The sequence below is a fragment of the Mauremys reevesii genome, linkage group 5 (genome assembly GCF_016161935.1).
Source record: "Mauremys reevesii isolate NIE-2019 linkage group 5, ASM1616193v1, whole genome shotgun sequence".
NCBI classification, from domain to species: domain Eukaryota; kingdom Metazoa; phylum Chordata; order Testudines; family Geoemydidae; genus Mauremys; species Mauremys reevesii.
In genome coordinates, this window is record NC_052627.1 from 32,173,180 (window position 1) to 32,198,677 (window position 25,498).

The window sequence follows — 25,498 nt, forward strand, 5'->3', positions numbered from 1 at the left end:
AGACATTTTTTAAAAAGTCAAGTATATATACTATGAAAAGGAATACTTAATGCAGAATGAATTAGAAACTGCAGACATTACTTATATTTAAAGCTTTCAAATGTAACAAAACATGAAAGGCACTTTCTTTCCTGTAAAAAGGGTGTTGGACTGGATTATCTGAAGCAATAAAAGTAAATGATTAATCCTTGTCTTTTAGAGAAGAATGCACGTCTTTTAGATTGTAAAATGTATATACATTAATTAACAGTGTAAGCAGATTTACTGTATTTGAGTCCAGTGGTGGAGAAATTTTTCCTAAAGGAAGGATCTTGTTGGTTTCAAGAAAGTAGTGTATTTTATTTATTTATTTATTTATTTATTGCAGGCTTATCCATACAAAAAAAATCAAGTCTGGAAGGAAGCCAGAGTTGACATTCCTCCACTTATGAGAGGCTTAACCTGGGCTGCCCTGCTGGGGGTTGAGGTAAGAGTAAGAGAAAGGATGGTTCACACTAATTACAGATACTAGGGAGCGATGAAGATTGGATAGGTACATTTTGTACTACTTGGAATAATGAAGTGAGAATAATATTTGAAACTATGTGAATAAATACAATGTTGGGGCAATTTTTGCTTCACTTCATGATTTCCGTTCTATAAAGCCAAGGAATGTTGAACTTGCCTGGGTTTCAGTTCATTTTTGACTTTTCCAAAAAAGATAAGTGCCTAGGCATCCTTGGCAATATTTAACAACAATTTATTGTTTGTTTGTTTGTTTGTTTATTTATTTATTTATTTATTTATAACTCCAACAAATACACTTATCAATCCTCTCTCCAATCAACAAGGGCTAGAAAAAAATAAAGATTCGGAGGAAAAAAAGTCTCCTTTCCATCCCACTATGATCTTCCAGGGTGCAATTCAGACCAGTGAAGGGTTGTGTAACTATTTGCCGTGCAACCTGGGGTGCCTTCAATGCTTCTCTGCTCTAGCTCCCAATCTAGGCTATTCTCAAACAGCATGCAGGTTGTATCCTGAGTGTCTATGTATATCCACAGTCCTGGTCTAGCAGCTCTGACCCCAGCAGCCTGTCAGCAAACACCAGCCACAGTCTGGCTTCTAGCAGCCTTGGTTACTACTTGCAGGATGACCCCACTGTACTCCCAGTCCTGGATTTTCCCCAAAAACCACGTATTTTGCACTGTGCAACCCTCTTCTGGACAGTCCAGATGTGTTAGGGCTGTTGCTCTTTTAAGGTAAGATAAGATCCCATGGGAAGCAAGTTCAAGGGGAAAAACAGTTTGAGAGTTGACAGTTTTTCAAAGAGACATTATTAAGTGTATAAAAGCAAACTATCCCACTGTGTAAGATAGGAAGTATGGCAAGGGACCACGCTGTCTTAACCAGGAGATCTTTAATGATCTGAAACTGAAAAAAGATTCCTACAAAGAAGTGGAAAATAGGTCAGATTACAAAGGGTGAATATAAACAATAACACAGGTATGTAGGGACAAAATTAGAAAGGCACAAAATGAGATTAAACCAGCTAGAGATATAAAGGGTAACAAGAAAACATTCTACGAAGACATTAGAAGCAAGTGAAAGACCAAGGGTAGGGTAGGTCTGTTATTCATTGGGGGTTGGGGGGGAACAATAACACAAAATGTGGAAATGGCAGAAGTGCTAAATGACTTTTTTTGTTTCAGTTTTCACCAAAAATTTTGGTAGCAATTAGACATCTAACTTAATGAGTGACAGTGAAAATGAGGTAGAATCAAAGGCTAAAATAGGGAAAGAAGAAGTTAGGAATTACCTAGACAAGTTAAATGTCTTCAAGTCACCAGGGCCTGATGAAATACATCCTAGAATACTCAAGTTGCTGAGAGAGGAGATATCTGAACCATTAGCAATTATCTTTGAAAAATCATGGAAGACAGGATAGATTCCGAAAAGGGAAGTATAGTGCCAATCTATAAAAAGGGGAACGAGGACAACCTGGGGAATTAGACCCGTATCTTCTTAACTTCAGTACCCCGAAAGATAATGGAGCAAATAATTAAGCAATCAGTTTGCAAACACCTACATGATAAGGTGATAAGTAACAGTCAGCATGGATTTGTCATGAACAAATTGTGTCAAACCAACCTGGTAGCTTTCTTTGACGGGGTAACAAGCCTTGTGGATGGGGGGGAAGTGGTAGATGAGATCTATCGTGACTTTAGTAATGCCTTTGATATTGTCTCGCATGACTGTCTCATAAATAAACAAGGGAAATACAATCTTGAATCAACTGCTATAAGGTGAGTGCATAACTACATGGAAAACCATTCCCAGAGAGTAATCAGTGGTTAACAATCAAGCTGGAAGGGCATATCGAGTGGGGTCCTGCATGGATCAGTTCTGAGTCCAGTTCTGTTCAATATCTTCATCAGTGATTTAGAGAATGGCATAGAGAGTACTTTTATAAAGTTTGCGGATGATACCAAGCTTGGAGGGGTTGCAAATGCTTTGACAGATAGGATTAAAATTTAAAATGATCTGGGCAAACTGAAGAAATGGTCTGAAGTAAATAGGATGAAATTCAGTAAGAACAAATGCAAAGTACTCCACTTAGGAAGGAACAATCAGTTGCACACATACAAAATGGGAAATGACTACCTAGAAAGGAGTACTGCGGAGGGTGATTTAGGGGTCATAATGGATCACAAGCTAAATATGAGACAACAGTGTAAAAAAAGCAAACGTCATTCTGGGATGTATTAGCAGGAGTGTTGTAAGCAAGACACGAGAAGTAATTCTGCTGCACTCAGCGCTGATTAGGTCTCAGCTGGAGTATTGTGTCCAGTTCTGGGTGTCACATTTGAGGAAACATATGGACAAATTGGACAAAGTCCACAGAAGAGCAACAAAAATGATTAAAAGTGTAGAAAACATGATGTATGAGGGAATATTGGAAAAATAGGTTTGTTTAGTCTGGAAAAGAAAAGACTGAGGGGTGGTCATAATAATTTTCCAGTACATAAAAGGTTGTTACAAGGAAGAGGGAGAAAACTTGTTTTCTTTAACCTATGAGGATAGGACAAGAAGCATGGGAGATTTAGGTTGGACATTAACAAAATGTTTCTAATTGTCAGGCCGGTTAAGCACTGGAATAAATTGCCTCAGGAAGTTGTGGAATCTCCATCTTTGGATGACAAACACCTGTCAGGGATGGTCTAGATAATACTTAGTCTTGCTGTGAGTGCGGGGGTCTGGACTAGAAGACCTCTTGAGGTCCCTTCTAGTCCTACACTTCTTTTGATTCTATATATTCTAAGGGCTTTTTGTTTATTTAACGTGTTCTTCTTACACTTTAGGGTGCCATTCAAACAAAATATGATGCCATTGATAAGGACACTCCAATTCCTACAGATAGACAAGTAAGATTCCTTTTTAGTTTCAAGTACTGTCACTTAAGATAATGCCAAAGGTTTTTTTCCTCCTGTTAACTGTAAGTCAACTGTTTTACTGCAGCTGATGCTGCTGATTGTTATTTAATGTTAAAGTTTTTTCTCCCCGTTTTGTAATATGCTTGTTCAGCAGAAAGCAAATTGGAGGGCCACCAAAAACAAACAATAGTAACACAAATTTAACAAGTACATAAAATGAAATCTTGTATTTTAGTCAAAAACAGTATTTTGAAACAACCAAAGGTAAAGATGTCCTAAACAACCTAGCAAAAATTTAAAAAAAAAAAGTCCCTCTCTCCTCAATACTTATTATGCACCTTGGAATTAGATTCTGAAAGACACACATCATCCCCAAATCCCATCAGCTTCAACTGATGCTGAAGGCATGCAGTACTTGGCAGAAATGGGTTCCTGTTTAGTTAGGTTCTCCAAGAAGTCCTGTCAAATGGCTTTTCAACTAGCCCAAGAATTTTTTTCATTGAATTTGGCCTTTTATTATAATAAAGAACAAAGTGACATTAGCATCCTGAGAGATGCAATTTGAGAGTTGAGCTAGAAATCAGTACAACAAAAAATGCCCTTTTTTATTTTTGAGGGGAGGGGCTGTATTTCAAAAGAATTCTTTTGTATTTTTAATCTGTGTGTGCAGCTCATGGAATGCTCCCTTTTTCCCCAGTTCTGTTTTTGAAGGTGAGGAAGAAAATGGATTATGTTGGTGGTCTGACCTAAATGCATTGGCTGTATTCCAGTTCTTTCAATGTTGTGGATTTCTGTGGTGCCACCTCTAATATCCATGTTCTCTTTTTTTTTAATGCTTGTCTGTATTGCAGATTGAGGTTGATATTCCTCGCTGTCATCAGTATGATGAGCTGCTGTCATCGCCAGAGGGTCATGCAAAGTTTAGACGGGTATTGAAGGCCTGGGTAGTTTCTCATCCTGATCTTGTGTACTGGCAAGGTGCGTTCAACATCTTAGTAAGTTTAACCATTCAGTTGGAAATCTGTACAAAAGGGAAGATTTACTTTAAAATATATAGACACTTCCTAAGTAGATCAAAATCAAACACACACATTTATTTTCTCTGCTGTTTCTTTTTTTTTTGTTCAGGATAATTTAAACTTGGATTCAATTGTTCATTTACAGCTGTCAGTGTAGAAATGTCTGGAGAATATATCTGTGGCTTACTGAAAATTTAGCGTTCTTATACTTTCCATTCTATTTGTAATGTACATTTGCCCCAATTATGTTTTATAAAAATTGATCTTTTGTCTTGCATTATAGCATTCCTTAAACTTCATCCACTTTTGTTTTTAAAATGTTCTGTTGGCTAATGCTACTGAGTGCAAAGTTAAAACTGCACTGAATAGTTATTAAGGTAGATTTTTTGGGGAGTAACTTGCTGGAGCATTCCTGAAAAAAGTGACAAGGCTGGAAAAAGTCCAAATAATCTACTTAGTGCTGTACTTCTAGGTTTTAAAATATTTTTATTTGCCTGCAGTTTTCATAATGTACTATACAAAGAAAAAATAAGGGTAACATTACAGGTGTCTTAATCCGTCTTAAATATGCAAGTCTCTCTGATAAATGAATGCATTTATATTGTGTTATGATAGTGAAAGAGCAGCTTTTCTTAGTTTCTTTGCATTTTTTCTTCCTTCAGGTCTTGATTCACTTTGTGCACCATTTCTGTACTTGAATTTTAACAATGAAGGTGAGTACCTTCTCTCTAGAATAAAACCATATCTCCATCCGCCTCGTGTGCCCACGCATACAGTATGTACATGTGCTATATATACCACATTATATATCACAAACAGGGTATAAACAAGATTTCAGTGAGTTTTAACTTCAAGGGAAGTTTGAAAGTTCAGTTCTATTACTAAAATTGTTTGGAACAAATGGTCTGTCGCCCAGTGCTAAATTTTCTTGAAGGATTTATTTTTTAATTTTAACTCTCAAACTAATTACCAGATTCACTTGCAGATACTGAGAACATTTTATTCTTTTTCGAGTGGTTGCAGATGTGTATTCCACGCAAGTGTGTGCACTCCCAGTGGACCAAAGTCAGAGAACTTTGTCTAGCAGTACTCATAGGGCTGCCTCTTGTGCCTTCTGGCCCCTTAGTCCCTCCCTTGGCTATTTAAGATTGGTGCCACTACGACTCCCCTCAGTTCCTTTTCATGCTCCACGTTTGAGTCAGAGCATTCTGTGTGGTATTTACCTCACCTTTCTTTCTGTCCAGTATTTCTGGAATTTTCTGTACATAGTTAGTTAGTTAGCTTAGGTTTAGTACCACCTTAGGTTTTTCATTAGTAGTAGTTAGCAGCAGTCTTTAGCCTGATGGGATGCCCTCACCAGGTTTTAAACATTGCCCACCATGTGTGCTTACTGTGCCTGGGAGAGGGACACATTAATGAAAGGTGCTCCGTCTGCAATTCGTTTAAATAAGAGAATGCAAGTGGTGAGGGGCTCGTTAAGCAGCACCTCGTGGAGCAGGCCATGAGACCCGCTTCAGCACTGGTCACTTTGTCCAGTCCCACAGAACCCTTCGAACCAACCTGAGACATTGCTCCAGGCTTGAGGTCACTTTTCCCCTAATACAGGGATCGGCAACCTTTGGCACACAGCCCACCAGGGTAAGCCCACCTGCTGCGTCTGCAGGTTAGGCCGATCGCAGCTCCCACGGTCTGTGGTTCGCCACTCCATTGGCATACCAGGTAGCATCAGACTTGCTCTGTCTCTCTGTTCCTGTTTCCTCTATAATTCAGGAGCATTCACCTGCCATGGCTGCCGCTGCTTTTTCTGCTGTGTCCTTGGTGCCGACTGGTTTGGTCAGAGAATTGTCTCTCATTCATCAGCAACATGTTCTACAAAACACAAATCTCAGTGCAGACTTGGGGTCAGCCTCCTTTTTGGCACTCAGTGTCTTCACTGCTGGACCCATATCTTGGCACCAACTCTGTTTTGGGATTGGTACCAGCCTCTGCTCGGGCACTATTGTTTGCTCTGGTACTGAGTGGAAGTGCGATGCTTCTTTCAGTACTGAAGGCATTAACTGCTCATCTATCCTCAATATCAATGCTATCTCTATTATAGTTTTTGGACAAGAATGGTCATTTGCTTGCTCCGTTAGGGGTGGTTCATCTGTTACCATTGTCTGACTTCAAGCACATATCGAGATCAAGTTCAGAGTCATCTTCCTCCTCGCCCTACCTTGCAAGCAATGCTCTTGGAAGTCCTTAAGACCATCCTCAGATCACTATTGGTACTAAGAGCTGCACCTTTCCTGCAGCAGGGGTAGACACTCCTGGTCTAGTACCTAATGACTACCAATGTCTTACCCTTATTCTCATTGGCCTTCTTTGAATTTTTGGGACATTCCTCAGTCTGCAAGATCCCGTTCTTCGACCCGTTCTGGGGCAAGGTTACCAATCCTGGCTGCAGTCTGTCTTCCTTAGCCACCTCTATTTCAGACACAATCTGAGGTCATTCCTCCTGAGATGCTCCAGCCCAATCCTATCATACAGGAACAAAGTTCTCCCTCAGGAACCTCCATTCATCCTGCTCCCTTCTTCTTCCTCACTGCCTGACTCCATGGTACTGATCTGTTCTTCTCCTGTCCCTGAAGATGTCATGCCAGGACCTCTTGAAGCCTACGGCTTCTGCCCTGTGTATTCAGGGTAAGATTGTGCAGGAGAATATGCATAAATTGCTAGATATTTTTGAGTCCTTAACTCCAGGGAAGATGGCTCTACCGATTATATAAAGCTTGGAATATCCCACCTACCACAGAGCATTCTGAGAAATTGTATTACGTTCCTATGAAGGGCTTTGAGTGTTTGTATTCCCATCCATTCCCAAACTCTCTCATTGTGACAGCAGTGAACAACAGATTACAGCTGAGGAGATGCAAGTCCATGCCTACGGACAAAGACTCTACTTCATCATTACAGATGTGTTTTGCAAATCAGCAGGCACTGTTATCTAAATATGACTTTGTCCATCAGGATACTATGTCCAAATTTGCACATGAGTTAATGAAAATCTACAAGGAAGAGTTGAATGCATTTATTGCAGGGGGCCACCTGGTGATCAAAATGTTGTTGCATTTGGCTCTGATCATGTCAGACACTTTCTCCAGAATTAAGGCATCAGCTGTGACTATAAGAAGGGCTTCATGGTTACAGAATTCTGTCCGAGCATAAAGGACTTAGTTTACATTCGTTGGGGTTTTATTTATCACATCTATTTTTCTGACATTCATCCTTCACTGTTAGGCAGCAGGAAAGAACATTCATGGCCCGCCACACAATTTCCACAATCAGATGTGGCCCTCAGGTCAAAAAGTTTGCCCACCTCGTCTTAACCTCTGTGGAGGCCAATTCTGAACTGTCCCATAAGCTGCTGGAATATAGGATGTTATCCACCTGGAAATTGTTTGCAAGGAGACCACTTGACTCTTCATTTAATCCACAAAGGAAACAAAAAGATGAGCATGACAAGCTGCTGGAGATGCACAGAGTTGTGAGACTCAGTTACTCCTCTCAGCCTCAGGAAGTGGTAGGAGCTTTGCTGTAGCTAAGCTGTGCCAACTCCCTGGCACACCTCCTTCTTTGCCTTGCTAGCAAACTTCTCAGGGCTCTCCCAGCCCCAACCTTGCCTAGTACGTAACTGTCAGCTCCAGTGCCTGAGTGCTTCAGAGATGTCGCTGCAATGCACAGCCCTATCATTGTCCATGCACAGCAGATTTTAAGTTTGCTGCTCCTTTAAAGAGACAAACAGCTGCTTGACTGGAGATAACAACCACTTCAAGTCAATCAAAGCACTGATTTGGTTTAGATAAAAAGTAAAACAGGTTTATTCAATCAAAAAGAGAGATTTTAAGTGAGTTCAGATATAAGGGATAAAGATAGAAAAAGTTACAAACAAACAAAATAACTAGCTTAAGAAGTATAGTCTTTGTTCCAGGTCGCTTCCTTAACAATCTTCCTTTTCTAGCAATGTATGACTAGCTCTTAGCTAGGATGCCCACAGAGCCTAAGACACGGTTTTCCTGGTCTCTTCAAGGGAAGGATAACTTAGGGGTTCTCTACCCCTCTTTGTCATCCTGTAATTTTTTGAAAATCTTCTCTCTCAGAGTTCATTGGCCCTGCTTTAAGAGGCAGGAAGGGTTCCTGGCGGTGCACTCTCCAATCCCCTGTCGAGACTGTTAAGTGATCAATTTTTCCCCACTTGCTTTCCTGATAGCTTTGTTTGCATGGCATGCAAATATGCTTTTCTTTGTCTTTTGGTCACAACTTGCTCAATTACTGGATTCCTTTGTCTTGAAAAAAACTATTTAATGCCTGGTTTAAACATATTTTAACTACTGTATAATCCTCTGTAGGTTGAATGTACAAACATCACACAAGCATATTAATGATCAGTGAATTATTGATTTTTTCCAATGACATAGTACATGACTCCTTTTAGATACAGATTAGAATAATAGTGAGTTGGGGTACACTGAGCTCGTCAGGCCAGCTGAAACTCACTGCTAGATACAAATAAGCCTCTTACATTGTGGCACAGAGATGCTCTTAGGGACACAGTGAGGAGAATGAAAGAAATGACTTAAATCTTTCCAAGTCAAATGCCAAGCACCCCCTCATATCAAAGGAATGAAGACGCTGCGCCTACATTTGTATGAGGCTTGGGAAAAAGTACAGGTTAATAATTGCCTAGTCAAGATGAAAATGTGAAACACCTTTAGAAAAAACTTCGGATGAGGCCTGAAGGGTATTCAGAAGGTTCACCATTAGGGTCTGCAGCTCACTAACTCTTCTTACAGAAGTTGTGGCCACAAGAATGCCTTTTGGCACAGGAGAGAGAGAAAACAAGTTGCCAAGTGCTCCAATGGAGGACCCATAAGGACAGTCAATTCAGTGTTAAGGTCCCACTGAGGAATTATTTCCTTTACTGGTGGAAAGAGATAAATGATCCCTCTCAAAATCTGACTACCATGGAGTTTAAAATAACAGATTTCCTTTGGACCAGAGGCTGAAACACCAAAATTGCCATTAAGTGGACTCTCAGTGAACTAATAGATAGACCAGACGACTGAGGGAATAACAGGTACGCCTTCTGATATTGTTTGTGAGTCATCTGAGTGGAATACACGTCTGCAACAACTCGAAGAAAAGACCTACCTGTCCAGTAACTGTTCTTCGAAATGCAGGTGCAGGCATGTATTCCATGGCCCTCCTTCCCTCCCCTCTGAATCAAAATCTCAACTCTGATGATGTGTGTGAAGGACCTGAGGGGGTTTGGGGCTTAGCCCTTAATTAGCCAGGAGAGGGCGGGGAGAAGTGTCCAGAATGTGTAAGCACCTCTCCGATGGTACTGCTAGGCAAAGTTCTCTGACTTTGGTGCACTGCATGCGCATACACCTAAGTGGAATACATGTCTGCACCCATATCTTGAACAACAGTTACTGTACAGGTAAGTAACTGTCTTTTCTGTCCTGAAAGACAAAGTGCTGAAATTTTGGGGAGAATACACTGTATCCTTCAGGTAACAAAGTGGTTGAATCTCTACTTTAGGTACAAAATTTGTTTTTACCCATAGACCTGCCAGCAGCACTTCCATAATATACATATATACATGCCTCTTTTTCTGTGACTGTTCTGTAGTGGAGCCTGGTTTCTACTCTCTTGATTCTAGCTTTCCAAGTCCTTAGCTCAAGTAAGATTCTACATGAAAACCAGATAGCTTAGTCTCAGTCCAGGCAAAACAAAGATTTGTTCGGAGAGAGGAATTGAGAGGGATTGTGACTGCTCCATCCATTGATAGGATATATATACCCTTTGTCTTGGTGATTCACAATCTTGATGGGCTTAGTGGCCCATCCCAGCCCCTGGATTCTTATGTCATTGCACATTCCAAAGCTGTCTCTCTCATATCCTGCTAGTTTAGAAATTGTAACCTTTCCTGTCATTTGCAGACAGCAGTACAATTACACATACTTAATCATTTCTTTGCCATTGATAGGACATAAGAAACCAATCAGGAGCAACTTTTATCAGTGCATAGTAAAAATAAACAGTTTAGGATTGGTAGGAAAGTTTTGTTGTAGCAGTTGTTTGTGTTCTAGTAAAGCTTGAGACCACAGTCTAGACCAGAATCCCATTTTGCTAGATGCTGTATGTACTAGGGAGAGCGAGGGAGACCAAACCACATAGGGCAGATCTTAGTCACATCACTTATTGTGCTTTTGGAAGGCACTCAGGTACTATGGTGGTGAGGGTGGAATAAGAATTTCTATACAATAGAAACAGTCTAACAATCAAAATTATAATTAGAAGAGGTAGAAAAAATCTGAAATGAAGTGTCTTGTCCAGTGTCAAGAAGTCTGTGGCAGACTGTGTAATTGAATTCTGATCTCTTGAGTTTCAGTTCAGTGCCATAGCCACAAGATTATCCTTCATTCCTAAAGAATTATTTTAAAAAATTCTATTGCAACTACAAGCAGACTTTAGGTAGACAGATGTGGTCACTCAGGTTTTGGAACTTGGACAAGGTTAATGCCTATATTACGATAATTGATATGGGAACACTACTGATCTGAAAGTCCCAAATGTTTGTACTTCACCTCAAAACCAATACATGGTAAAACTGAATTTATTTGGATTGTTCATTGCATAATCAGTAGCAATAGGATATTTCTTGAGTAGCTTTAAAATATTTTTTTTAAAGGAAAAATGTTGTTTTTCACACACTTTACACTGTTAGTTACTATGTATACAGACTGATAACAAATCGGGTATAAATACTTCTTTAGTAATGAATGTTTTCCAGCGTAAAGATGTTTCGTGTACACTCTACCTTCCTAGCTAATGTTGCTTGTCCTAATTCTTTTTTAGCTCTTGCCTATGCCTGCATGTCTGCTTTTATTCCCAAGTACCTGTATAACTTCTTTTTGAAGGATAATTCTCATGTCATTCAAGGTAGGTTGGTGTTTATTTTCCCTTTTTCTTCTAATAAGAGAGTTTATGGAGTAGTTATTAATGCTGTGTTTTCAGTACATTTGTTTTTTCTTTAGTGGCTTTTTAATTGACAGAAGTAGAAGCATAACCTTCCAGCCTTATAGAAATAACTACTTATACCTTCAAGTAGCTTATTAGAAGACCAGGGTAGTAAGCGAAGGAGCAACGGCAAAACCAATACAAAAATAAGTAGGGAAGCGTGTGAAGATGAAAAACTAACCAACAAACAGAAGCAGCGGCAGCAGCAGCAAAAAAAAAAAAATGCTTGCTGCTCTCTGAAGCAGTTTTAAGCAGGAACCAATCAATGTAATGAAATCAGAATCCTAGAAGGACTCCCTCTGCACTTCCTGTCATGGCGGTCTATCATTGAGGCAATCTAAAGCCACTTTATTGCAGAATGCCATTCTGCTTCAGAGCAGAAGGCGAGAGGAGCAGTAGATACTAGTGTGTTTAGAGAATACATTTACTTTAGTAGAGGGTCAGGAGTCTGAGACACACTACACTACCCCGCCGGCGGTGCGGTCGCGATTTAGATTTCAGGGATCATATCGATATCTCGCGACATCTATAATCCGATCCCCGAACGCTTTCTTCTTCCGAACACTCCACGAACGGCCCGTGGTGGCGGCGTGGGGGAGATGGAGAGCGACATCGATCGATCGTGAGAGTCGGGGGTCGGTTATTATAGATATCACTTCGACTTCAGTTACACGTTTTCGCTGCTGAAGTTGCTTATATCGATTTTTCCCCTTAGTGTAGACCAGCCCTGAGGGGAGTGCCCTATGCCTACACTTAAAGTGCTATGGTGGCACAGCTGCAGTGCTTCAGGGAAGACACTTGCTACGACGGGAGGGATCATCCCCTCACTGTAGGTAATCCACCTTCCTGAAAGGTGGTGGCCCAGGTGTATGGCAGAATTCTTCTGTTGACCGAGTCCTGTCTCCTCTGGAGGTTATGTTGGCTTAACGGTAGCTATAGCTACACTAGAGAGCTTCCAGCAGCACAGCTGCATCGAATGTCAATCTAGTATAGCCTTTCTACACCGACAGGAGAGAGCTCTCCTGTCAGCTTAATTACTCCAGTGCCCATGAGCGGTGGAAGCTATGTCGGTGGGAGAAGCTGTCCTGCCAGCATAGCGTCAGGCACACTGGCACTTAAATTGGCATACGATAATAAATGGCTAATTCACACCACTGAATGACATAACTTATGTCGACTTAAGCTGTAGCGTAGCCATGGCCTGTATCTGTCAGGATTGTAGATTTTTCACACTCCTGAGAGAACTAGCTATATGGATGTAACTTTTCAACATAGACCAGTTAGTAGATGAGTTGTATGACTGAGCTGAGAACAAGTCTTCCGGAGCCCTGAGGAAACTACTTCATAGCTCCTGGTTGTTATTTTTTGGCCTCAATAGTCCTATAAGTAAATAGGTGGAGGGATAGGCTCTCAGTTCCTTTTAACATGGAGAGAAAGTGGAGAAGAAATTTGGGAGGATTCGGAAGCCTCCCAGAGAAGATTTGCTGAAGCCATCCTATTTGAATAACAAATATAAAAACATAGAGGATCTTTACTTCAATCCACACTCTGATCACTAGCCCTTCAATGCCCACTTGACAGCAATTCTAACAAGCATTATTCTAATTTGAATGATTTAACTCCTTGTGCTGTTTGTAAGGGCTTGGGTACACTTGCATTTTATAGCGCAATAAAGCCTCCCAGAGTGCTCTACCTTACTCCCCGTCCACACTGGCAAGGCATGGAGAGCGCTCTGACTCCCTGGCTAGAGCGGTCTTGGTACTCCACCTCCCCGAGAGGATTAAGAACTGTTGCGTATTGATTGAATCGCTGCAGCTCCAGTGTAAACAAGGAGTAACGTTATTACGCACTGATTGACCACCGGAAGCATCCCATAATCCTCTTAAGTGAAGTGGTCTCTCTTGTCTTTGTTGTGAACTTGGGAGGTGGAAGTGCCCTTTCAGAGCTCCGGTTCCGAGACGGGCTGCTTATCTGGTCCGAGAAAAAACCAAACAGCTACGGTTTGCCTTTGAGTGAGTGAGAGAGAGGTGGGGGAGGTTGGGAGGGTCTGAACTTACAAGATAGAGTGCTGACACACTCTCAGCACCCAAAAAACCCACTCTCTCTCTCCCGTCACACTCCCTGTCGCACTCCACCACCCCCTCCTTTGAAAAGCACATTGTAGCCTCTTGAATGCTGGGATAACTGCCCATAATGCACCGCTCCCAATGCAGCTGCAAGTGCTACAAATGTGACCACGCCAGTGCGCTTGCAGCTCTCAGTGTGGACAGACTGGAGCGCTTTCCCTAGTGCGATCTACGAAGGCTGGTTTAACTTAAAGCGCTCTACAGCTGCAAGTGTAGCCATAGATTGATGAGTCAGAAGTGTGTCTTAATAGCTTGGTTAGGGCATGGTCTCTGTTGACCTAACAATGTTTTTTGTCTTGGGAGTCAAGTTGGCAGCTGTATGAGAAGGAACAGAACATTATTCTGCAGAAACTTTAGTTTGAGCATACAGGAAAATACTTTTGAAATCTCTCTTGCTTTATTTATTTATTTATTTATTTATTTAGCAGAGGGGAGATAGAGATGGAAAATTAATGCTAAAAAGGTAGATGTTATTAAACATGATGCATAGCTTCTCACTTTTTCTCATTGGTTACTACGATTTGTACCTGTTTAACAAATAATAGATCTTGTTGAAATGCACCACATGCACTTATAATCCACAAATAAACGTTATTACAATACTTTCCCTGTATGTCTTCTCCCTTCATCTCCAAAAAGACATAGGAAAGTTCTCAGACGGTCAGCAAAAATGATTGGACATTAAGATTGGGGTAGACGGTAATATGAGGAGAGACTAAAAGATTAGGACTGCATAGTTTGGAATGGAGATAAGTGAGAGGGGAGGTGTGACCAGGACACATGCAATAATGAATGGCATGGAGAAGGCCAGTCAGGAGATATTCTGTTTGCACTCTATCATAATTTAAAGGCAAAGGGGCACTTGATGAAACTAAAGGAGCATATTTTTAAAGAATAAAATCAACTATTATTTTATACAATAAATAATTTGCCTGTGGAATTAACTACCTTAGGCTTTTTTAAGGCCAGTAGCTTAGTGAGATTTTTTTTTAAAAGTTGAGACAGTGATATGTAGAAGAATATCATTTGTAGTGTTGCTAACTAGGATATAATGAGAGTTCTTGATCTTCATGTGTCCAGGCCTGAAAAAATTACCAGATGGGGATAGGAACATGGTAGGATATTGCATAAGTAAATGTATTATGTGGTCTTTACATCTTGCACTGCAGCATCTGGTATGGGGATATTGGACTAGCTGTAATTTTAGCACCTCATCCCTTAATGGAATAAAAATCTTTCCCAGTGCAGAAAGGTGCAGCATATCTCATTTCTGAGCCTGCCCTAAGCAGTTAAAGCATAGTTTGTCAGATTTATCAGATGCATTTCCCCATATGAAGTAAGATGTAAGAGCAATTAAAGGTTTTTAGCTATAGAATATCAAATTATGACAAAGAATAATTCATATCATAAAATTCCAGCAACAGTGTTTGTTAGGACCTAAATTATATGTTTTCATGAAGGATTGTGTCTCTTCAATAGACCCTTCATTAATCATGTAATCCCACACAATAATTATATTTTATGAGTCTGGCTATACAAATAAAAATTATATTTAATAAACTATAGTATATCTGTGCAGAACCACCATAGGCACAAATTCCTTGTTTAAAAGGAAATGTGCTTTAGGGAAGTTAATTGTGAATCTGTTTACATCAGCACATATCTGAATGTATGTGATTACTGGCTTTATATGGCTTGGTCTGCACTACCAGCTTATGTCAATATAGCTACGTTATCCACACCCCTGAATGACATTTATTATACAACCTAACCCCTGGTGTAGACAGAGCTATGTCGACAGGGAGAAGCTCTCCCGTCGACATAGGTAGCATCTTCACTAAGCGATACAGCAGCGCAGAGAGTGCAGCTATGGTACTGCAGTACTGTAAGTGTATAAAAGCCCTGCACCTTACCCATGGTTGCTGGGTATTTTATTAACTCATGTGTGAGCACTGAATGTGGGGAAAACTAAATTAAGCATGGCTTGTCCAACGAGCTTATTTGAATAATACATGCATACAATGAGACTGGGGGCTTGTCTTCACTGCAGTATTAGCTCAAGATATAACTTGAGTGTTGCCCCTAACATGACTCCTGTTCATGCATAAAAATCTCTAGCTTGAGTTAAGTGGTACTTTAAACTTTAGCTAGCTGTTCTGTCAGAATATGAGAGTTAAAACTTGAGTGATGCTGACGCTGGAGCTAGTAAAGCAGTGAGGATGGAGCTACGCTGTCTTAGTTTTCACTGCCTAAAAAGGTGTGATTTTTATGGCCAGATAACAAACACATGATTGTTATCTTGTTGCAAAATCCTAAGTGGAGACAGGGGACTTGTGCCCAGGGCTATGAGGTCCAAATCCACGCCTTGATTGTGGGAGCCCTGGGCGCATGGGACCCTCACGACGAGCCGGTGCTGAGAGTGTGCAGAGTTGGTCGGTGCTACGCCCGGCTCACGAGACAGCTCATGGTGTCTGACACCATCAGGTGGTCCAGAGACATCTACACGGAACACATCAGAGGACACCGTCAGTACCAGGTTGAGTAATCGAGAATGCCGGTCAGGGCAATAACCCACTTCCTTCCTTCCCTGACGAACCAAGGGATGCACCCCACCCGTGTACTTATTCACTACACTAGTACTGATTTGGACTCTAAATACATTCTGTGGGTGGCGTACCCCAGACCACTTATCCATGGATGTTTTAAAAAACTCCCGCACCCCAGTCTGAGTCTGTGCTGGTTATGTACTATGTATGCATCTTGTGAACCTTGTAACCGATACTTATAATCCCTCATAACTCAAGCCTGACCCCAGATGTACCTCCCTCTTAACTTGTGTAAATTTGATTTTAAACATTAGCTTTATTAAAAATATTCATGATGAGGTAGATCGGTGAGGTCAGCATTATGCCTCCACCCCTCCCATGCCCACACCGACATGTGATTAACCTCATCTAGTTTATTTTACAGTAAAAACCAAAGTGCCTTGTATTCACTATGTTTTACAGTGGGATAGCTGATGCGCATTAATTATCCTCGGGTAAAACACATCTTTTTTTGGTCAGTGAAATCAAGCCCTATATTGCTAATCCAGTCATTCTGTGCTGCTGATCCATTGTGCAGATCAAGGGTTGATTTGCAGTGTGAGAACTCTCATTGGAGCTAGGCTAACTCAGGGTGTTGACTGAATGAAGATAACTCAAGACAAAAGACAAGCCCTGATACCAGTATTTGTGAACTGAATGCTTGCAAATTAAGGAGGGAGCAGTTTGGGGACTTTCTAAGGCACTGTAGCAGCACTTACTGACCATTCACTTAAGAAGCTATTATTAAAGGGTGTCTGGCTATGACTCCTTGGCATGAAGATGCTGCCTTAGCAGAGCCTTTAATGGAGGGACCTGGAAATCTCTGCCATAGGGGCAGGGTTATGCAGTGTCAGGCAGCAGCACTGTTTGGAAAATTTGAGCACTATGTGGAAGGGAAAGAGAAATGCAACCTGTCATGAAATTGCAAGGATATAGTCTCTTGATTCTGATTCTAAGAGAGGCTCCACTTGCAGATAGAAGGCAAATGAAATTGTGTGCAAGGGAGAGGAAGTGGAGAGAAGCCTTTAAGGGGATGAGCTTCCATTTTGGCTCCTCCAAAATTAAATGTGAATGATGATTAAGGCAATTGGGTTAAACTATCCCTTTCAGCTTGATGTGTAGAACTCGCGAGATGGTAGCTATGTTGACAGGAGAAGCTGGTCCTGTCACCATAGTGCTGTCTACATTGGGGATTGAACTATATCACTCAGGGGTATGGATTATGAGCGACATAGTTATAACAGCATAAGTTCCTAGTGTTAGACCAACCCTAAGTGTAGAAGTGATAGAAGCTGTGTATGTTGAAGATGCACATGGTATAAACAGGGAGAGGAGAAAAAACTTAAAATGGCTTTTTAAAAATGTATTTAATCCTAATGGATAATATAATAGTTAAAATGGTGTTGCATGTATAAAGAAAAGTGCAAGCTTCATAATTAATACTGTTCCAGGTACATGTATTCCTTGTGTGTGAGTTAAGTGTGCAGTTGTGTGTTGTTCTCTTTTTTGGCAATGATCTTAAACATTTTTGTCATTTCAGAATACCTGACAGTGTTCTCCCAAATGATTGCATTCCATGACCCAGAGCTGAGTAACCATCTCAATGAAATTGGCTTTATTCCAGATGTAAGTGCTAAGGGTTCTTGTAAATGCTGTATAATGAAGCCAAAGAGGAGAAAAAAGGAAGAGGGGGGAATTCTAATAGGGTGTTCCTAAATTGTTGCTGACACAGTGAAAGTTGCATACGGAAGAACTTTACTTCTGACACTGGAAGTTTGATGTGGACACAGTGGCAAAATGAGGACAGAGACATGCATATCATTAAGTGGCAGGCAGCAACTGTTATTAAATTTCAGCACAAGGGAGGGGCACTACCTGCCATCACTCATAATCTCTTATACTAGGCATTTATTTAGCTCAAGTGGGTCAGGGTGGGGGGAGGGAGAGAGGGCTACAGGACTCCTTATCATATAACCCGTAACTGGCACCAGGATTACAGGACTCCTTACCATACAACCCATAACACAAGATATGCTGTCCTCACCCTACCCCCCAATACTCAGCCCTACCATGAGGGGGACAGAGGGTGCAGCAGGGTGGGGACCTCAGCCAGTGAAGACCACAAGGTCTCACCTCCAAAATCCCGGGCCTTTCATCTCCTGGGAACTGTTCATTTTATTCTCTTAACTGCACTGGAAACTGACCACAAGTTTCAGCAAATAAACAACTTCATCCCAGTACCTCAGTTAGGTACTAAGTGAGTTCCTACTTAACCCACTATGGCTTGCAGGTGCTGCGAGGAAGGCAAAAAACTTCATGGTCCTCCTCCAGTTGTCCCGTGGGAGAAAAATTTATTTCATAACCCCCTGAACAGGCAATGGGATAGTCCCACAGCATCTGTCAGGCCAGGTTCCCATTCCTAGTTTGGGTGGGTAGAATGGTCTGCTTGAATTGAGCCAAAAGATGCTCCATATGGTCCCTGCCTTGAGCTAAATCCTGGGAGCTGGGGAGTGCTAGCCAATCAGCATGCCTCTTCTCCTCGCCAAAGGGTGCCAGAGACTCCCAGGGTAGGAGCTATTTATTGTCCCTTGGCAAGTGTCTCCCTCCCTTGCTACTGGGACTGCTCCCCTTTCACCCCTTGGCCCCTACCAATTGATTCTGGTGGGTGGCGTTTCTCGAAGGGATTATGATTAAGGCTCAGATTTTGTCATGGATATTTTTAGTAAAAGTTACGGACAGGTCATGGGTAATATAGACAAATTCACAGAAGCCCGTGACCAGTCCCTGACTTTTACTAAAATTATCCATGATACAATGGGGAGGGACTGGGCAGATGCTGAGTGGCTGGGAGCTCAGGGGGGCTCAGAGCTTCAGGGTCCCCCTGCCCACTCCCTGGGTGGGGGGAGCTGCGGGAATCCTCCTGTCTTCCTCCATGGTGGCAAAGGAGCTGCCAGTGTCCTCTGCCGCGGTGGCAGGGGAGCTGCTGGGGTACCCCTCTGCCTGCGGCGGCTTGGGGGACATTGCCTCAGGCGGCAGGGGTACCCCACGACTTCGGCGACCGCCAAGACAAAATTGTAGCCTTACTTATGATGAGATAGTTAAACTTTTTGTTGTTGGTTCAACTTAATTCTTAAAAGAAAAATATCAATTTTTCTTGACATGGAAGATGCAATGATAGTGCTTACAATCAGTTAGTGAATGAGTGTGTGAAGAAGCGATAAAATACACTGTCCACTGCAAATTAAAAACAAAGTTTTTTATTTTTAATGTCAGGGTCAAAATGTAAAAAGTATTGACTTGGAAAAAAACACGAATATTTAGTGACAATTTAATGTTTTTAGTCCATGAAACAACTGAAAACGGAATAGAAAAATTGTGCAAGTTAATTAAATACAAACTTCATGGACTACTTACTTTTTAATGCATGATGTCAGCTCTTGCAAATTAGTGAGTAGATGTATGTCAGTGAACCTTCTGGAAATGTATTAAATCAAAGTGTCTGACCCAGAAACTTGATTCGCATAGGGAAAGTAGTCTCTTCAAATGGGAATATGTGAACTGTACAATAGCAAAAAAAATAGGGGAATATATTCATTAAAAAAGAAGAACTAGGTGTTCTTGATATTATAGCACCTTGTCACAGCTGCCACCATACTTCGCAAATATTCTCCCCTTTGTCCAGAGCGCCATGCAGTTTTCAGTAGTCTAGAATGCTGAAGTCATTTGAATAAAATGCCTGTCCAGAAAATTTAGTTACATTTCATTCAGATTTATAATTTGAATGTTTCCAGTAATAGATTTAGCTAACTTCTGTCACAGACTAAGGCTTGGATCTACACTTAGGTTGACGTAGCTAAACTGGTCAGAGATGTGAAAAAATCACACCCCTGATCGACATAATAATGCTCACCTGGTCCCCACTGTAGACACAGCTATGTTGATGGAAAAATGTTTCCATTCCAGGGAGGTGGTTTTCCTACACCAATGGAAAAACCATTTCCATCAAACCACGCCACCTCAACATTACAGGGTGATGCCTGCATAGCTATGGTGACATAGTCTCTGTATTGTAGACATACCTTAAGCCTGTACTGAGGTGACATATTGAAGACAGTAAAAAGAAGCATTGTTAACTGATATGGACAGCACTTTTTAAAAGTCTGGTCGGGTTATAAATAGAACAATTAAAAATAGGTGGCAAGCTTTATGACAGTATACAATCAGTGTAGGTGGGGAGAAAGGGACATCACCATGGAAGAGGGGAATACAGGTTCAGTGGGAAGAGGGGAAATATAGGATGTTTGGTTCAGGACTGTATTTTCTGAACAGTCATGATTATCATTTTATCAGGAAACTATGTTCTTTCAAAAATGTTAAAGTTAAATCAATGCTTTTGCAGAAATTGCCTGCTGTTACAGGGCCAAATTTGCAAAACTGATTTTTTTCATTTACAACTTCTGTATGAATATGTGTATACTCATGAAGTGATCAGGAGTTTCATATTTAAAGTATACTTATGCATGTAATGATCAAGTTTTGCCAGGAAAACATAAATTAAGTCTATTGTACAGGGTTTTGGTTTTTTTTTGGTAACTGTTTCAGGGAGATAAACAGGGTTGTTTATAAATGATCCAACTTGAGACAGGATATAGCGACACTTAAAAACTAACGTAATATGCCCAGACAGCTGAAGAGAGTGGCCAATGTAGTGGGTTACACACAAATGGATAAAACTTACTCCGGTGTAGAAAAGACCTTACATATGCATCACTTCAAGCTAGTGTCAAGGGGGAAGAAATGAGGGTTTTATGTAGATGAAATGCACAGGACTCTGAAAAGCAAAATGCAAGCTCCCAACATGGGGCTGGGGCGAAGGGCTGTAGCATAGCCATGCAAACACACTATGGCCATTAATTCAGCATGTGAATTAGAATAGCAACATAGAATATGTACATATGTACGTTCCCTGACCCATTCTTTTGCCTATCCCTATCATTGCCATCCATACCATCCTACATGGACCCACTACAGAAACCCATCTGCAGAGCTCCTCAGACAATGACTCCAGTCCTGGGCCTCTTGAGGGCCCTCAGACAAATTGTAGATGAGAGATGAATAATTAAACAACATTTATTTGTACATATTTTTATTTATTTGTATTATGGTAGTAGCCAGGAGTCCCAATCACTACGAAGACTCCACTGTGCTGGTCGCTATACAGATGCATAGGCAGACTCAGGCCCTGTCCCAGAGAGCCAGAAGCCTAAGAAAATTGACAAATGAAGGGAGTAGAATAGAGAATCCAAAATATATACCAATTATGATGCACAACTATACATTTAAAAAAAAAGTATTTATATCATACAAATAAATGTATTGGCAATCCCTGACTTTTCTAAAGCCTCGCTGCGCTTCCTAAGAGGAGTCATTCTTCCTAAATCACCTGTCACATCAAAATATTTCTTTTCCCTGTTCTGCCTTTTAGATTAGTAAGAGAGAGGGGTGTTTTTGCACCTGTAACAAGACAGCCCAGATCCATCAAGGTGAAGGATATGCACTTCAGTAATGAGATCCGAACCAGAGTTTCGTGCTTGAGTACTAATCCTATCAAAGTAAACCCTGATTAATCTTTCATCATTGAAAAGCAGGCTCCTGCTGCAGGAAGGATTGTGTTTCCTGGCACCCTTCCATTTACTTTGGGTCATGTAGCTCTCAGAATATTGAACGCTGCTGAAGCTTGAATAGTTGTGAATATTGTTAGCTGATGTGGTGCCTGGATTAAATATATTGCAGTGGCTATGTGATTTACATGTAAATGGAGATATCCGTAAGGTGAATTTCAGTTTTTTTTTATTTTTCACTGTTTTGTAGTATGAACTTATATAATGTTTTATAACATCTGTTCTGTATTTTGCTAATAATTCTAACATCAAAATCCGTCCATTTTTAAGGGAAGAGAAACAAGGAAATGAGCCACGTTACTAGAAGGAAAACTGTATCCATAAATTATTCTGAATAGCTTTCAGCTGCAAATAATGGAAGCTAGACACAGTTGTCAGCTGGCCATTAACAGAGATGACAAGGTCTGGCTGCAGTTACTTAATATCATCTTGGTAATGCTGCTGTCATAGACAGACACCTGAAATTGGATTCAGTGATATGCAGGAGGTGTCTATAATAAGGCTTTGTTTAACTAGAGTTAAAAGAACACTGTTGCCAACGTATTTTTCGTTCTTTTTATTTTCCAGTTTGTTTATAACTACCCTTGGAAGCCTGAATTAAACTGTCCTTACTGAAGTATACTATTCTCTCTTGCAAGCACACACTTATTCAGTCATGAGTGTTTGATGGCTGGTTTTTAATTTTCATTTAATAGGAAAGCAGTTGTTTTTTAATTTACATATTTGGGATGAGAGATGGGGAGGTTTAATCCTTTACATTTATCTTGTCTGCTTATGGGTACTCAGTCCCCAGTCCTTCAAACACTTATGCAGGTGCTTAACTTTAAGCATATGAATAGTTCATTTAAGCACTTACACAGTGCCTCAGAAATTAAAATTAAGTATGTGCATAAGTGTTTACAGTTTCAGGGCCTTCATTACCAGTATCTGGATAGGGCACTGAAATAGGAGGCATGAAATTACAGTTTTAGTCCTGCCGTTCTGCCACAATATTGCTGGGAAACCTGGGGCAAGTAATTTTAATTCTCTGTGCTTGACTCCACTTTGTCACAAGAAGTCAGTGAGGCCAAAACTTATCAAGATTCAGAAAAGTACTCAACATTTATATGGCTATCAGGAATATGCAGGGTTGTCACAATTATAAAAACTTTGGAAGGGACATTAAACCTGATGCTTCAGGATTTAAGCCAGTCTCTAACGATACTATTTAGGAGGAGACCTAATGTGGGAGGCAGACTATCTCACATTTGTCCCCTTTAGGATTCTTATGCTTTCTGAAGCATCTGGAATAGCCTTTGTAAGAGACAGAGTACAGAGAGTCAATGGATCTTGGGTCTGATTTAGTATGTCAGTTCATAAGTTCCTGTAAGTATTTGGTTTGTGAGGAAAAAAATTTACCAAAGTTATGAGTGTTTGAAAGTCACACTAAATATATGTAGTAGATATGTTTATTCAGTTTGTAAATTTGGTACTTATTTAAAGAAATGTATATCACACGTTGGCAGTTACAGTAATTAAGTTTTCTCTTTTAAGACTTGCCTTGCCAATTAATAAAAATACTGAACTAAAATTGTCTTCAGACTTGGGTTGTTTTGTAGATGATGATCCTGTAATATATTTTACTCCTAAATTGTGATAGATACTCACAACCTTAACTCTACCTTAACAAAGCTTTTTCTGGGAATTTCCTTCTCAAAATGGATACTTAACGCGTAAATCTACTTTTTGTAAATTCTCAGAAAACTCATTGTGCGTTCAAATGATAATTGCATTAATTTTGGGGAGGATAGGGTGTATTTTTCATAGATTTAAAAAAAAAGTGGTTGTATCGCTGCTTTTATGTGTACAACTAAACTCAACCTTATCTATTAAACATTGATAATTATGGGACTTCAACTCATGATCTCAGGCTGTTTCTCAGATAAATGTACTTTTACGTTGTATTGAAAGTATATATTTTGATTCATTGTTTTTACTAATTCTCTTTTGATGTGGAAGTTGTTGAGCTGATCTTTTTTCATGTGACTTAGTGTTTATGAAGTTGAAATATTGCTCTTATTGAGTACTGCATAATTTTTTAAAAAAATACTGAGCAGTACTCATTTGAAGGGAAGATGCAGGGAGACCCACCAGCCTGCAAATCCATTGCAGTTTGAGCTCCAGTGGAAAAAGGTTGAAAATCACTGCAGTGAAAGTTTTAGCCAGAGTCCTAGCACGCAGTTATTCTTCCCTGGTGTTGCTAGGGGGCAGTATTTACTAAGAATATTTTTATGTTGAGTATATTGGTTTGACTATGTAAATATGGCAGCATATTTGTTTTAAATTCCTGTTTGTGAGGCAAGTACTTCAAACCAGATACATGTTGTTCTCCTTTTGGATCTTCATTTCCACTTTTGACTTGCTACAGTGGAATAAGAAGACATGAAAGAGGGATACTGAACAGTGCAGTAGCTCTCTCTTGTTTGCAATAAAAACACTGGAGATAAATGATCATAATATTTTTATACTTACCCCTACCCCTTCTTGTTGTAGCATTATATATTAGAAAATAACAAGGATAATTTCCCCTTCAATTCTTATTGTAATTTCCCTAATAACTACCTGCTACTTTAAGATTGTCTGGCCTAATTTTTTTACATATTGGGTAGTTGTCAGGATTGGTGAATGATGTTTGTAGCCAGGTCTGTGTTTTAGGGATAAAGTTTTTGTCTATTTGTCATATTTAAAGCATGTTAACGTTTTGTTATGCCCAATAGTTTTGTATATTTCTTTTTCTTATGTGTGTTGAAAAAATGTGTACACAGCTTAAGCTGTAGGTGTTTGTATTTACATTCTGTGTGTGTAATTTTGAATGTATGCAAGTCTACTTGGCTAATAGCTTTTTTTTTAATCAAATCATGAGGCTGAACTGATCTACTTCCAGTTCTCAATGAAATAATTTATGAACAAGGGGGACTCAAGTATTTTGCTGTGATCATTTTTTATCTCAAAAGCAAAAAGTATGTCTACATGGGGATAATAATCTGCGGCTGGCCTGGGCTAGTTGACTTGGACTCATGTGGCTTGGGCTGCGGGACTGAATAATTGCTGTGTGGATATTCGGACTCAGGCTGGAGCCCAAGCTCTGGGACTCCGTGAGGGCGGAGAGTCCCAGAGTTCAGGCTGCAGCCCAAGCATGAATGTCTACACAACCGTTTTTAGTCCACAGCCCCGCAAGTCTGAGTCAGCTGACCCAGGTCAGCCGCGCTTTAATCTCCATGTAGATATACCTAAAGAGAGAGCCTTCAGCATAGCTGAAGGCTTCTTTTCTAGTGGACGTACTGCACATTCTTGCATGTGAACAAATTATTACAAACGTGGTGGCAGGGCACAAGCACTGTTGCAGGCTTTTCAGATGGTAGTGGGGAATATGAAGTTGTTGATGGAATGCTTTACAAAAATACATGTGTGGAAGTAGATTGTGCTGGTGTATCACATCAACAGTGGTAGACGAATTTTTACCCCCGTATAGTAAGGTCCATTCATAAAGACCTGTGCGAATGCTGAAAATACTGGCAAGTTTAGTCATCTCAGCTTTTCTGCCACTGTTATGAATAGCTGGTTAGAAGAAAG

At 40.4% G+C, this 25,498-nt stretch overlaps 1 protein-coding gene across 4 annotated transcripts in view; it reads left to right on the forward strand.

The window, feature by feature from the left end:
- TBCK (TBC1 domain containing kinase) overlaps window positions 1–25,498 on the forward strand; it is a 172,628-nt gene that overhangs the window by 61,111 nt on the left and 86,019 nt on the right. For all 4 annotated transcript variants that reach the window (XM_039539380.1, XM_039539379.1, XM_039539381.1 and 1 more), the window contains exons 15-20: window positions 368–466; window positions 3,339–3,401; window positions 4,262–4,388; window positions 5,092–5,142; window positions 11,333–11,416; window positions 17,746–17,831. In XM_039539380.1, coding sequence (XP_039395314.1) covers window positions 368–466; window positions 3,339–3,401; window positions 4,262–4,388; window positions 5,092–5,142; window positions 11,333–11,416; window positions 17,746–17,831 — 510 coding nt within the window. The remainder of the gene's footprint in view (window positions 1–367; window positions 467–3,338; window positions 3,402–4,261; window positions 4,389–5,091; window positions 5,143–11,332; window positions 11,417–17,745; window positions 17,832–25,498) is intronic.